General features: G+C 39.8%; 1 protein-coding gene across 4 annotated transcripts in view; it reads left to right on the top strand.

The window, feature by feature from the left end:
- ATP13A4 (ATPase 13A4) overlaps positions 1–14,073 on the top strand; it is a 116,043-nt gene that overhangs the window by 27,280 nt on the left and 74,690 nt on the right. For all 4 annotated transcript variants that reach the window (XM_043875338.1, XM_043875340.1, XM_043875336.1 and 1 more), the window contains one exon: positions 12,189–12,362. In XM_043875338.1, coding sequence (XP_043731273.1) covers positions 12,189–12,362 — 174 coding nt within the window. The remainder of the gene's footprint in view (positions 1–12,188; positions 12,363–14,073) is intronic.

Genomic DNA, 14,073 nt, shown 5'->3' with positions numbered 1-14,073 from the left:
AGGGCTAGGATATTGATCCCCGTAGCACGGAGGGCCTGCTGGGACCTGAGGAAGCTATAGCCTCCACTCAGTCACCTCTGATTTCAGTCCGCTTTCTTCATTTTTCCAAGGTGCCATCTGAGCAAATTTTTGTGTAAGTGGTGCTCTGATCTGAATCAGTTTGGGAATGACAGTGTAATTAACTAGAATCTGATGCATGATATGGTGAGACATGCATGTATATCTTGTGTATATTTGCATTCTATGTATTTGCATATAACTTCTGTGAAACTATATCAATAAAGAGGAAAGTGAAACTGTTAAAAAAAAATAAATAAAGATTGGTAGGATTTTATTTTCCCTAGGAGAAGGAACAACAAGGTAGGGGCAGACATTTGCAAAGTAAAAACAAAGAAAAACCCTGCTTGAATAAAGGCATACTGATAGGTAAGAGGGTATTTCTAGGAATGATGTGTAGTTATAGGACATGCTTATTTTAAATACAACTTTGCCTATTATGACTCTGATTAGATTGAGAGAAATAAGAGAAAAGAAGGTGTTGTTCTACTATGAATATAAGTTAAGGCAAGGCTACCCAGTACTATGTCATGGATGGCACTGGGGTGCTAAAGGTAGATTATAGGCGTTCTTATGGGAAGGCTGAGTTATTGATTTCTTCCAGCTTTAAGACACCTCACCTACTTATCTGATCTGCACTGTGAAAATATTATCATTTTTCAGTGGGTTTCACTGTAGAAAAAAAGATTTAGAAGCACTGCGCTAAGGAAATGTCTTTTTTGGTTTGGTTTATAGTCAAATTGGAGAAGGAAGTGGCATACCACTCCAGCATCCTTGCCTGAAAAATCCCATGGACTGAGGAGCCTGGTGGACTGCAGTCCATGGGGTCACAAAGAGTCGGGCACGACTGAGCAGCTAACATATACATAGTCAAGCTAATTTAAAAATCATACCTCTATTTTTATTAAAATGCAAAATAACAAAACAAAAATTATGTTCTTTTTTTCTTTCTTGCTCATAGACAATTTTTTCCCCAGCTTTATGCATACATACTTGCATATAACATTGTGTAAGTTTAAGGTATATAATGTGATGATTTGGTATATGTATATATTGTGAAATGAGTAAGTTCTTTATAAACAAAACTTTTTTTTTTTTTTTACCATTTCTTTGTGGGATAAATGTTATTTTTCTAAAAAAAAAAAGTCTATTAAAATCAGCTGAAGATTAGGTCATTTTTCTGTTGTCTTTGTGTAACATCTGTTATCAGTGGAAACGTAGCTGTTAACATTTGAACTCTTGCAGAAGCACTGTCTGTTTCATAAGTCATTACCATGAAATAGGGAAAGAATTAGATTAAATGAACCAGCAAAAGTACAATGGTGAACATTTCCCCTTTTCTTTTGTTGTGAGATATTATATAGTACCTACATAAAAGCACAAGAAATATTTTTATACAGCTTAATGGATAGTTGTAAGGGGTGTGTGTGTGTGTGTGTGTGTGTGTGTGTTAGTCACTCAGTTGTGTCCGACTCTTTGGGACCCCATGGACTGTAGTGTCCTTGGAATTCTCCAGGCTAGAATTTTGGAGTGGGTTGCCATTTCCTTCTCCAGGGGATCTTCCTGACCCAGGGATCAAACCCAGGTCTCCTGCATTGCCGGTAGACTCTTTACCATCTGAACCACCAGGAAAGCTGAACTATAAGGTAAAAAATCTATTAATTATCATCAAGATTAAGAAATAGGATAATGCCACTCCAGTTTGGGGAAAAAACAGTTGTAGTGGACATTAGTGGAACCATTGAAAAATCTGAATATAATTTGCATTCTAGTTGAGATTAAAAACTCATAGACATGGAGAAATAGAGGCCAGTGATTGAAAAAGCAAATTATAAAAGAGTATTTATAGTACAATTTCATTTTGATAAAAAAAAACATGTATGCAGTAAATTGTTAACTGTGACTCTGGGTTGTGGGGATTTAAAACAATATTCTTCTTTTCTGATTTAAAATGAACAAGTATTGCTTCTGTAATAGCAAAGGCATAAAACAAATACCTGCAATTATATCATAACTATCTGGCCCAGCTTAAGTGCACTGAATTACCCTTTAGTTGGGTGTGGCATTCCAGGATATTTCAACAAACTAGAAATTCTGGCCTCCTTTTTGTTCCACTACTCTTCTAAACTTTCCATTTTTATTGTGGTCACTCATTTCCCTATCACCCAGCCTAACTTCATCAACTGCCACTTTGGTCCATTAATTGCTTGAAATTCTCCAGCAGATTAGGAAGCCTCTTTTCTGTCAGTCAAAACCAGAATCATGCCTCATGGCTTGATGGTGCTATCTTACAGAATTGTGAGAAACCTTCCCTAAGGAAGTGGTCAAGTCTGAATACCAGTAATGGAAATGAATAATGTAGTTTTGTCACACTGGGGAATTAAGATGTTCAGTTGATGAATAAGGCACAGTGGCCAGGAAGTCACACAATGTCACAATGGGAGTGGTGTGCCAGCTCCCATCCTTGGGGTCAGGCATGGGGCTTCTTGCATGTGGCATGCTCCCTCTTTCAGAGAGCAGTCTGACGGTCTCAGGTAAGTGGTCTGCACAATATGTTGGCAGTAATTTGCACAAATGGTACTGTAGGAAGCACCCTCTATTTTTCCCTTAAAGGAATGTTGAAGCTTGAGTGAAGACCACATGGGCAGCTATGATGTAGAGGCAGGCATCTCCATGGAAGGGATTTATAACCATAATGTGCATCTATGAGGAAACTGCAAGCTGGTCATATAAGTGATATTTTTGAGGTTCCTATTGTTATAAGTACTATAGACATCAAAATTTACAGGAACTTGAGAGATCATATAATTCCATCACCTCTGTGACAGAGTGAAAGTGAGGCCCAGACTGGGGAAAGGAATTATTTAATAGAATCAAGGTTCAGACTAGAGCCCAGGATTCCCCATTTCCAAGCCAGTGCTTTCCCCTCTGTACTGGTGTTTGCAAATCGACTTGCACGTGTTATCACTATGGGTCCAAGGATTTGTATGTCCAACAAGCTTTCACAGCTTCCATAGGCAAAAGCATAAACCAATCATTTTAAAAGCTGTCAAATAAATGTGCAAAAAAAGTGTACAACCAATTTAATAGTAAATCAAAACTCATATGGCCATTGCATAGGTCACAAGACAGAACACTGCTAGCATTCCAGATGTTTTCCTGAGGCCCTCCCTAACCATAACTCATCTCTGTCACTCAATATAGAAATAACCTTTTGCTTTCTGTAATTCTTATTTTCTTACTTTTAAAATATTTTTTCTAACCATTCCATGACAATATTTTTGAAACTTATACAATTAAATCATATTGATTATACTCTTTTGTGTTTTGCTTCTTCTGTTTATTTTTGAGATATATCCATATTATTGCATAAAATTAGAGTTTATTCATTTTCATTGTATCAGAACAGATCATTATAAGACTATACTTTAAAAATGTTGGTTTCATTGTTGATGGACATTTGGATTGCTTCCAGCTTTGATTTTTTTAATATTCGTGTCTTCTGGTACACACATGCATACATTTCTGCAGAGAAGGTTCTTCCCAGTGAAAGGTATGCAGGCTGGATAGTACAGCAATGTTAAGAAATAGCTGATTCTAAAAAGATGGTAAGTAGTGATTATAGGCATGCTTTTCACCCACCTCCTCTGTATGGAAAAGATTTCAGGCCATCTCAACAAGAGAGCTTGGTAATTTTCAGGATGGTGATTTTCCAAATAATTTTTGTCTATAGAAGACCTTGTTGCAGCATGCACCTGAAACAGAAGATCAATATATTTATACTGATTTTATATTGTTTGAACAGATAGAAATGGAATTGTTCAGTTTGAGAGGAGTACCAGCTTCTGGGTTTGGGTTTCAGCCCACTTTCTGGTGCATGATGTAGTCATTAGTAAGGTTGTCTGAAAACAAAACAGGCTTACCCAGGAAGTAGGGTTTGCTTAATTGGAGGTCTGGATGTTTCATATTGTGAAAGAAATGCAGGCTTATCTCTGATCTTTCCTTCTCTCAGAGTTCAGATACCATACTTCCCCCATCTTTCATTTATAATATCCTATGGTAAGTGACAAACAATCATATCTGGGGATAGAGGCCAACAAGAATCCTTGGGGATACAATCTACTGTCAAGATAAATTCTCCACTGCTTGAGAGTGGAACTGTGACTTTGGAAGAAGATCATTGCTTTTTCCAATGCTTTCTGTGTGTATGCCCTTGTTTGAGAATTCTCCTATGGTCTCAGATTTCTCCTCTTGAAAAATGATATTTGACTGGATGTTTGTTAAGATTCATCACTTGCTAACAGTCTGGCATTGTCATTCTTGGCATCTCTGTTTAGCAGTCTGGTGATATTTAATAATGTCATCAGAGCCATTTGTTCATTCAAAAAAGTATTAGAGGGCCTATTTTATTCCAGGACGTATTCTGCTGTGTACCAGGGATTCAGCAATGAACAAGACAGACAGACTCTCTGCTTCTGTGAAACTTACATTCTAGGAATCTATCATGAAAAAATAAACAAAAATATATCAGATAAAAATAGGGGCTTGTAGAGATTTAAAAAGGATGACGGGAAGAGCATGATTGGATAGCTTCTTTAGACTGTGTGGTTGGGGAAGCTGAGATCTGAGTGACAATGGGGGGCGGGCAGCCATGTTAGGGCATCTCTGAGGGTTTATCAATTAACCTTAAGTCTAACAGCCCTTGTAATAAAAACAACTTCTATTTAAATTGTATGTTTGCTACTGTTATCCCATTTCTTTGTCAACAACGTTTTTGTGAGGCAGGCATTATTATTATTATTTAGGTTGGGGTAGTGACTTCCAGATGCTGACATTAGTAAGTAGCAGAAACAGGTCTTGAACTCAGAGTTTGGTCTTTACATGTGGTGTTTACCCCCTGCTCTGCTGTCTGAGTCTCTCTTCTGTGCACTGAGGAGGCTTCTCAGATGGGATGCTATCTCACATATGATCTATCTGAGGCCTACCGGTCTTAACACTACTCAGACATCACCAGCAAGGAAAGTTTTCATTTCAGCATCACATGGAAATCTAGAAAACGCATCTTGCCCAGTATTACCAGCCCAGAAAATGATGTTGATTGTAGAAACCACCATCTGGTTGCTGGGTGGTGTCCCTCTGTCCTATTTCCTCTGTCTCTGCAGTTTGCAGCTTGTGAAAACCTGTTTAAGAGGAACCTAAGAACCTGTCTGGTTGGTGCCTCCATTAGCTCAAATGTGAATAATTGGCAAGAATTCAAGCACTAACCCCCCCCCAGATGAGACTATCAGAGGGCCGGAGCGGGAGTGTCTTCATGAGAGGTAACCCTCTTGGTGGAAAGACTTTTCTCTGCTGCCTACCAGCTGGGTGACTCTGAGGACTTTCCTTAACCTGAACCTTACCTTTCTTAATCTCTCCTCCAGATGATATTACCTTCTTTGTAGGGTTGTGAGGATTAAAGCAGAGTGTGAAAAAAATAGATATTTAGGGTGACTGGTACACAATGACGAGTTATTATTTATATAAACTGTATGTTTCACGAGCTTCAGCCAAGCTTGGGAGGACAATTATCTACAGGGCAGGGTGTCACTAATGGGTGGGAGAAGTTGCTTTTCTGTCAACTAACTGGCCTGACACGGAGGTGTTTCCACAGCCCAGGCTGGCAGCCTCCTGGTCTGAGAAAAGGAAATCCTGATTAGGTTGAAGGACACTGAAGCCCCAAACTTGTTTGTTCTTCCTCCTTCCAGAACCAGACTGCTGCCCACCTGGAATGTCCAGCTAGGCAGAGGCCTCTGTCCCTGACTTTGTTCAAGGACCCCAGCTTTAGGATTGTCACGAGAGGCCTGCCTGCTATTTGTGAAAGGGTAGAGATGCAAGTGAGCTTTTTAGGGGTTTGGCAAACTCTCTTTTGGTCAGTGGCTTAGAGGACATATTCTAGAATCCCAAAGTCCCACCCAAAGTTGCATTCTCTGTCCATACAAGAGGCGGTTGATTGGAACACCACAATACACGGACCTGTAGTACGGTAAACTGGCATTTTGTTCTTCAATGCACTCTGAGGTCCTGAGGCAGGATAGGGCTCTGTGAGTTTAAGGGAAATGTCCTGGTGGCTGGGGCAGAGTGACAGTGAGGGGGTGGTTCAGCTCGGGGAGGGATGCAGGCGCAGTTCACAGGGGCGTTTGACTTTCTCTCTTAACTCCTATTTCCTCATCTGCTGAATGAATTGTTGTGACCACTATTGAACTTAGTGGTCATTTGGCATTAAGTCCTTTTTGACAGTAGATTTCAATGTCAAAATTTCTAATTCTCTTCTGGGTGCTGAGGATGACGTCTGAGGCACTAGGACCTAGAGACCTGCTTAGATGGGGGAAGCTCAAATCCTAAAGCAGTCTTCTCAACCTCCTCACTACTTTGGGCCACATAATTTTTTGCTGTGGAGTTTTGGGGGTAGCTGTCCTCTGCATTGTAGGATGTTTAGCAGCCTTCCTTCCCTCTACCCATCAGATGTCTGTAGCACCTCTCACCCAGGTGAGAGTGACCCCAAATGTCTCCAGACATTGCCAAATGTCCCCTGAGGGTCAAGATCAGCCCTGGTGGAGAACCACTGGCCTACAGTGAGGGGTTGTATTTCCCGTGAGGAGGACCCGGATGAAATGAAAAATAGAAGCTGACATAGACCCTCAGTGCTGGGGAAAAGGGAAAGCCTGGCAGAGACCATGGGACACGAGGAGCACCTGCTCATTTCAAGGGGGGCATCTCCCACTTGCTCTGGCTGATTCTCCCTTCCTTTTTTCCTGAAGACTTCAGATCCTCACAATTAGTGGTCCATAATCTTTGGTTCATGACATACTCGTTCTCTGTCCATTCTGTATAGCATTAATTTAGTCATTTAATTAATTCCTTATAATAATGTGATGACCCCACCACTCAAAATCTAGAATTTTGACACCAACCTACATCTGACAGAGTCGTCCCTCTTTCCCTATCTCACCCCAAAAGAAGTAACCCATTGCCCTGTATCTCGTGGTCATTACTCCCTTATCTTCCTTTCTACGTAGTTTTCTTTTATCTAAGTGTATCCTAAAGGTAACCTTAAAATTTTAATTGTTTCTAACTTTATAAAAAGATGACCATGCTGATGTAAGCCTTTGCACTGACTGTTTTCATTTACTATTGTTTTACTAAAGTCATCCCTATACTTGGGTGTTGCTGGGAGCTGATTTATTTGAAGTGCCATATCAGGTCCTATAGGACCTGTTACGTCCATAGCACCTCTCACCAGGTGACGGCCAGATGGTCCTATAGTGTGAACACACCGCAGAGTATCATCTTCTGTCTCACTGGGTGGTATCGGGTTAGTTCCTGGGCTATTTTGTACAAGTCTCTTTGTGCTCCTTAGTCGGTTCTTTTTAAAAAAATATATTTTTATTGAAGTAGTAGTTGATTTGCAATGTTGTATTAGTTTCAGGGTTACAGCAAAGTGATTCATATATATATGTGTCTATGTGTGTGTGTGTGTATATACATATATACACACACATATATACATATATACTTTTTCAGACTCTTTTCCCATATAGGTTATTACAAAATAGTGAGTAGAGTTCCCTGTGCTATACAACAGGTCCTTGTTGTTTATCTATTTTATATACAGTAATGTGTATATGTTAACCCCAAATTCCTCATTTATCGTTCCTCCCGCACCTTTCTCCTTTGATAACCATAAGTTTGTTCTCTGTGTCTGTGAGTCTGTTTCTGTTTTGTAAATAAGTTCATTTGTGTCATCTTTTTAGTCCCCAGTTGATTCTTACAGTGCAAGAATGTGAGTACAGGATGGTCACAATTTCTCATTTAATTTTAAAGAAAGAGTAGAACTTCTATGTGAAAATAACTGGGGCACCAATTTAAAGTTTTAAGAAATACTTACCAGGCCAACAAGAAACCTTTCTGCAGGCCATTCTTTTTGAGCCTCCAGTTTACGATTACATCATTCAGGTTGAGAATTTCTCACCTGAATGGAGAAGTTAAATTAACTTAGGGGACACTTATGAAATCATTCTTTAGCATTAAAGAATGACAAACTGGAAACAACCCAGGCAGAAATTTGTATAGAATGTGTGGTTAAAATCAGCAGGGAGTTAAACCGTGTTGTTTTAGCATAACTTATTGTACTGCTTGAAAAGGTAGCAAAACATCATCTTCGCGTGGAACATTTGAAAATAAGGGAAAAGAAATTATGTTTAGGGAAGTAAGCTTTTAAAAAATGAATCACTTTAACTTTCCAAATTTTAATGAAGCTAGAAGAGAAAAGCAAAATTGTCTTAAAGAGAATAAATGGCTCCCAGGCCAACAGGATCTGACTGTAATTGATCAAACATATTTAAAGAAAGCTTGTTAGGATGACAGAAGATTCCAGAGCCCAGTTTAAGCGCTGTGTTTGCATATGGCTCCACCGGCAGGATAATCACAATTGTGGAGGTTGGAAAGAGAGCAAACTCTTAACACCCACACATGTATTTATCTGGTCTGTGTGACAGGTACATACATCCCTCTCTCTCTCTCTCATGACACCCCTGTCCCTGGGATCTGTTTAACTGGAGACTTCTCTGGGAGGTGTTCTGTCAGTCTCTGGGTCTAGAAGGCTGACGGCCATTCTCAGGACTTAGTGGCCCCCAGGCAATCAGATCACCTCATGGAGCTTTTTGGAGTCAGTCAGTGCTCTGCTTTGCTGGTCACCCTCTCACCCTCCCCTGCATTTCCGTGAGGTCCTGTCCTCACACTTCTCCTTTCACTAAGTGCTTGCCTAGCATCAGGTCCCAAGTTCACATACAGAGTGTAAATTCTTTAAGATCAGCCTTGATTTAGACTTAGCCCTCTAGTGAAGGGTCTTTTCTAGACTCTGGGAACCCCCTGAATCTCTATGGAGAACTTTATGTATGTGTATTTCTGAGGAGAAGATCTGTAGACTCTCAAGGAGTTCTGTTGGCCAAGGTGATTTAGATCACTGCTTGGGGCTTCCTTGGTGGCTCAGACAGTAAAGAATCTGCCTGCAATGCAGGAGACTCAGTTCGATCCCTGGGTCAGGAAGATCCCCTGGAGAAGGGAACGGCAACCCACTCCAGTCTTCTTGCCTGGAGAATTCCATGGGCAAAGGAGCCTGGCAGGCTATAGTTCATAGAGTTGTAAAGAGTCGGACACAACTGAGGAACTCACACTTTTCATTTTCAAGGAATATAGTTTGACTTCTTGAGTACATGGGAGAAGGGAGAAGGCCTATACAGCTAGAAGTCTGACTTTTGGTCCTTAGGGGTACAAAGGATGTAGATGCGCTGGGACAGAGGGAGGAGGAGAATCTGTGGGTTGGAGGGGGATGAAGAAAGGGACAGCTTGCTGTTCTGTAATGCACGTAGACTGCCAAGAGAGTAGTATTTTGGGGACACTTGTCCAACTTTTTTTTTTTTTTGGTCTGATGGACTCTTCTTCTGTGGGACAGTGTGGGTGGAGTGCAGGGTAGTAGGAACCGTTCCCACAAGCATTTTCAGAGACATGGAATGCACTCTGCAATGCAGGAAAGAAATTGCTATGGGTTGATAAGAAACCACATTGTACACATTTTTACCATTTTAAACCCAGTATCTATGAGTAGTCCCTGCAATGTCTGCAATTTGCTGTACACTTAAAATTTTTTTTCTTAAATTGAACTTAAAAGCAAAGTGAAGAAAGGCCTTAGAGTAGAAATGGTCAGCTCACATTACCTTCAGTGTGCTGCCTAGATCTGGACCTGAGGCTCAGTTCAGAGTCATTTATGAACATTGTGCATTGGAAAATTTATTTAGATCTTTTTCAGTGAGATCAAAGTGTGTGTAAAGTGCATGGTGAAAGGTTTTTCAGTGCTCCATCAATGTTAGCTACCATCATTGTTTCCAAATCATTAGTTGCTAATAGAAACTATTACTATACTCACTTAAAACTCTAGTTTTCTTAGCTGGAAATTGAAGGTCATCACTCTTGTGTTACTTTGATAATGAATATAAATACACTTGGGAAACTACAGAAAGCTCTCATTGAATAGCCTGTAAAAGAACGCACAGTGATAGGGAGATTTGTGCTTATGTTAGGGACAGAACTGGCATAACTTCAGCATAATTAACTAGAGGCTTAATTGAATGGCAAGATAAAGAAGCACTTAAATGTAATATTTTTAAAAAGGTGAAAAAATGACTGGGTGGGAAGGGTGGGTAGAGTTGATTTGTTCCACAGTGTAAGAGTGTAATAAAAGCACATGGAAAAAGATGGTGGGATGGACTCAGGACAGGCCTGGAGTTTAAAATTGGTACCCTGCTTGGTATAAAACCAACAAAGCATTGCTTCCAGTATGGTGAGGGTACAGAAACATCCCAGGTTTGGAATCTGGGGAGCGACAACTGGAGTGTGGGACAGAAGAGTATTTATGTCAGGATAGACATTCTACTTTGCAAAGTCAGTCAAGAGCTTGTATTTCTGCCGTGAGGTGAACAGTTTATCAAAGATGTGCCAGATGTGAACACTACCTAAGGAAGCTATCGGCACCTGTGTGTGCTGCTAATAAGAGAAAGGAACCCAGTAATTACACCTGCAAGCAGCTTTCATCCAAGTATCACAGGAACTTTCCTGCTAATACATCTTTATCAAGTGAGACAGGAAAGTTGGAGGATTTAAAGTTGCATGTTCCAGATCCCCCTTTTTCCTACCAGGCAATTCTAACAAAAGTAGAACAGTTGATACTAAGAATTCTTAGATCTAAATGCCAGTAAGCTATGTCGAATTTCCAATCGAATTTTGGGTCTATGTTCCAGGAAATGGTAATGTAGCAGCAGCAGCAGCAGTAATTACTTACGTTAGCACTTTTACATACTAACTCATTTAAACTTCACAGCAACCCTGGGAAGTGGGTGTGGTCACCACCCTCATTTTATGGATGACAAGGCAAGAAATTAAAAGGTTAACTTACTTGTTCAACCTCACACCCAGTAAACCAAAGACTAGGTTTTGAACCCCAAGTATCTTGATTCAGAGAATGTGCTTTTAAATCAGACATGCTCCTTCCTCTCAACCTTAGTTATTACACTTAATGTGCAGTATATCTATGACTTTGTGGGATATAGCTGTGGGATAGAGACCATAAATTTCAGGGGTGGTTTTCTGTTCTGTCCCAGGCTTTCCTTGGAAGGAAAAAGTTTGTCCAGATTATAAATTTATTAGAGGTCAGACCTTGTTAATCTTTGCATTCTCTATGAACTTCTATTCCCCTCATGGCACATAGCAGCTGCTCAGTAAGCAAAAATTGAAATAAATCAAATAGTCTCTATGGTTTTTTCCCCCTTAATATAGAATTCTTTTTGCTACTAAACAAGACAGGAGGGTAGAAAGGCCTAATTGTCTTTACCCCAAATCCCCAAAGGCAAGCTGAGATTTAGTTGTTCATAGTCAAACAGTTTCACTAAATCCTGACTCCAAACTCAAGGCCTGGTTCCAGGATGCCTGGTCCCACCACGCCGCCCCCTTCCCTGCTCTTCCCACAAAGTTGCTGGTCCCAGCTAGAGGAATCTTCCATTGTTTCCGTCACCCAGTCCTTCTCAAACGTGGCTCGTGGTCACATCTGTAAAGGTTGTGGATCAAGTTCAAGACTTGAAAGCTGATGAATCCGGGTTTGAATCTTGACAGCAGAACTTGCTAGCTCTGTGACCTTGGACAAATCATTACAACAGCCTTTCTGAGCTCAGCCTCATCATTTGTGAAGTGAGGGTCATATTATCCTATTCAGAGGATGCTTGGGAGACTTAAGCAAGGTGATGTATCATGTAGTAAAGTGTTTGGCTCAGGGTAGCCAGGTGCTGAAATTGCAGAAATCGAATTTCTCCAGTTGGAATACAACTTCTTGGAAGTCTGAAATCACAGCTTATGAAGAATTTTTGTCAGGGATCTTTCTCCACTTTCTCAACCCCTCACTCTGTTCTTCTGTTCTTCCTTCAACTTCTTCAGCTTCTTCACACTCTGCACGTCCCCACACCAGTTTCGTCAGCAAAATTCCAATTTGTTCATTTGTTGTTTATTGTGCTTAACCAATATTTGTATTCATTTTGGTTCTGCCCCAGGAGATATTTGGCTACCGGACTCAGAGTTGCCGGAAAACCCTCTGCCTTGCTGGATCCATCTTCTCCTTTGGGATCCTTTCCTTGGTGTTTTACTGGAAACCTGCTTGGCACGTGTGGGCAAATTGCATCCCATGCTCCTTGCAAGAGGCAGATGTTGTGTTGCTGAGGACAACGGTAAGTGTGTCCCTGGTTCTCTACCTGGCAGCGCTTTCTCCTGAACATCTTGATATGGGATGGCTTTAGGGAGGTGAGCACAAGGCAGGCAGCGGCTAGAGGTCCAGCCTCCGGATCCATCTTAGCCTTATAGTTATTTACCAAAAATTTAATAATTTGTATGTGATGTGATTTCCTTAAGAAGATCTAATTCATAGGGTATTCCTTCTAAAATTATGATTGTAGTGAATGTCAAAGTAGGGAGTGACACCTTATGTTTGTTACTTAACCTTTTGGGAACTTAGTCTCTCTATTAGTAAAATAGAACTAGTAAAAGCACATGTTCTCTCTTGGATTGGTGTGAGGATGAAGTGAGATTACATTTGTAAAAGCCATTAACAAAATGTAAATGGTTTGATCACTCTCATGTACAAATTGTAAATGATCTTTGATCATTGTCAAAGATCATTTTGTGTGTCTGTGTGTACATTTTTGTTTCCTCTTTCTCTTTTACTTTTTAAATTATGAAAATATGATAACACATTTACAGGAGACTTGGAAAATACAGAATAAAGTTATAGTACAAAATATACAGAATATACTTCCACTATATATTACAATTTTTTTAAAGTAGATAAATTTAGATTTTTAGTTAGAGTTTCAATATCAAACACTAAAAAATTAGTAGAATGATTATACAGAGATGTAGAAGGATATAGTCGACCTGAAAAGCTCTATGAACCAATCTCTGTGTGTATGTGTTTTTTCAGTCATCAACTTTACAGGCTTACTGAACAAAAGGGCTTGCTGTAGCCTAGATGCACCTACACCTAATGGCCTTGCTCATCTGGGTGCTATGTCCTTCCCTTACTGGCCATAGACATTTCCTTGTAGGACAGGACACATGGGGAAAGTACCCTTTAGCTAGGAATCCCCAACACTCATCTACACTCAATCAGGTTATGTCTCCTAGTTGCATGTTGGCTTTGCAACTGAACATACAGTGGAAAATCCAAAAAGGCATTGGTGTCTCAGGAAACTGCCTTCCACCACTCCACCCCTAACTCTTTGAAAGCCTTTCTCTCATTTCACTGTCCTCTTCAACTAATCAGAGCCGTTGAAACCACCTTCAATCTTGCCTTTTTCATCTTGATTTCAACCGTAATTTTTAATTACCTGCTCTTGTGAGTCATTTTAAATGGATTTGCTATGCCAGAGGCTCTCCAAATAAATGAGGTGCTAAATTAGTCTTTATGTAATTAGAGAAGAACTCAATTATTTCAAACACTTCTACTATGTGAGTCTTAGATAAAAATAAGCTTTGGGAGCCAAAAGTTTAAAAGTCTGCTGTTGGGTTATTTGCATTAAAATGACACCTTAAGAAAGGTATTATTTGAATTATATTATAAAAGCTGAACAGTAAAGATTTCCCAGTAAGGAAACCTAGATGACTCCTACCTGAAACTGTGTTGTATATCTATTTTTTGTGTTATTAAAAAATCAGTACTTGGTATTTATCATCAGTCTCTCACTGGTAAGATTACAGATCATTATCCTGGATACTGATTAGGTAGTCATTTTTTAACTGAAAAAAAAAATAGTAATGTGATATACCGGCTGGAAGTCTTTAGCACCTAGTTTATTTTCTGTTCCCCTCCTCTTATTAAGCGCCTCGAAGAGTGAGATTTTTTCCAAATGATAAGAGTAATTACATTTCTATTTTATAATTTTA

This window comes from Cervus elaphus, chromosome 19 (genome assembly GCF_910594005.1).
Source record: "Cervus elaphus chromosome 19, mCerEla1.1, whole genome shotgun sequence".
Taxonomy (NCBI): Eukaryota; Metazoa; Chordata; class Mammalia; order Artiodactyla; family Cervidae; genus Cervus; species Cervus elaphus.
Note: the sequence above shows the minus strand (reverse complement) of the source record. Positions and strands in the feature narration are given on the sequence as shown.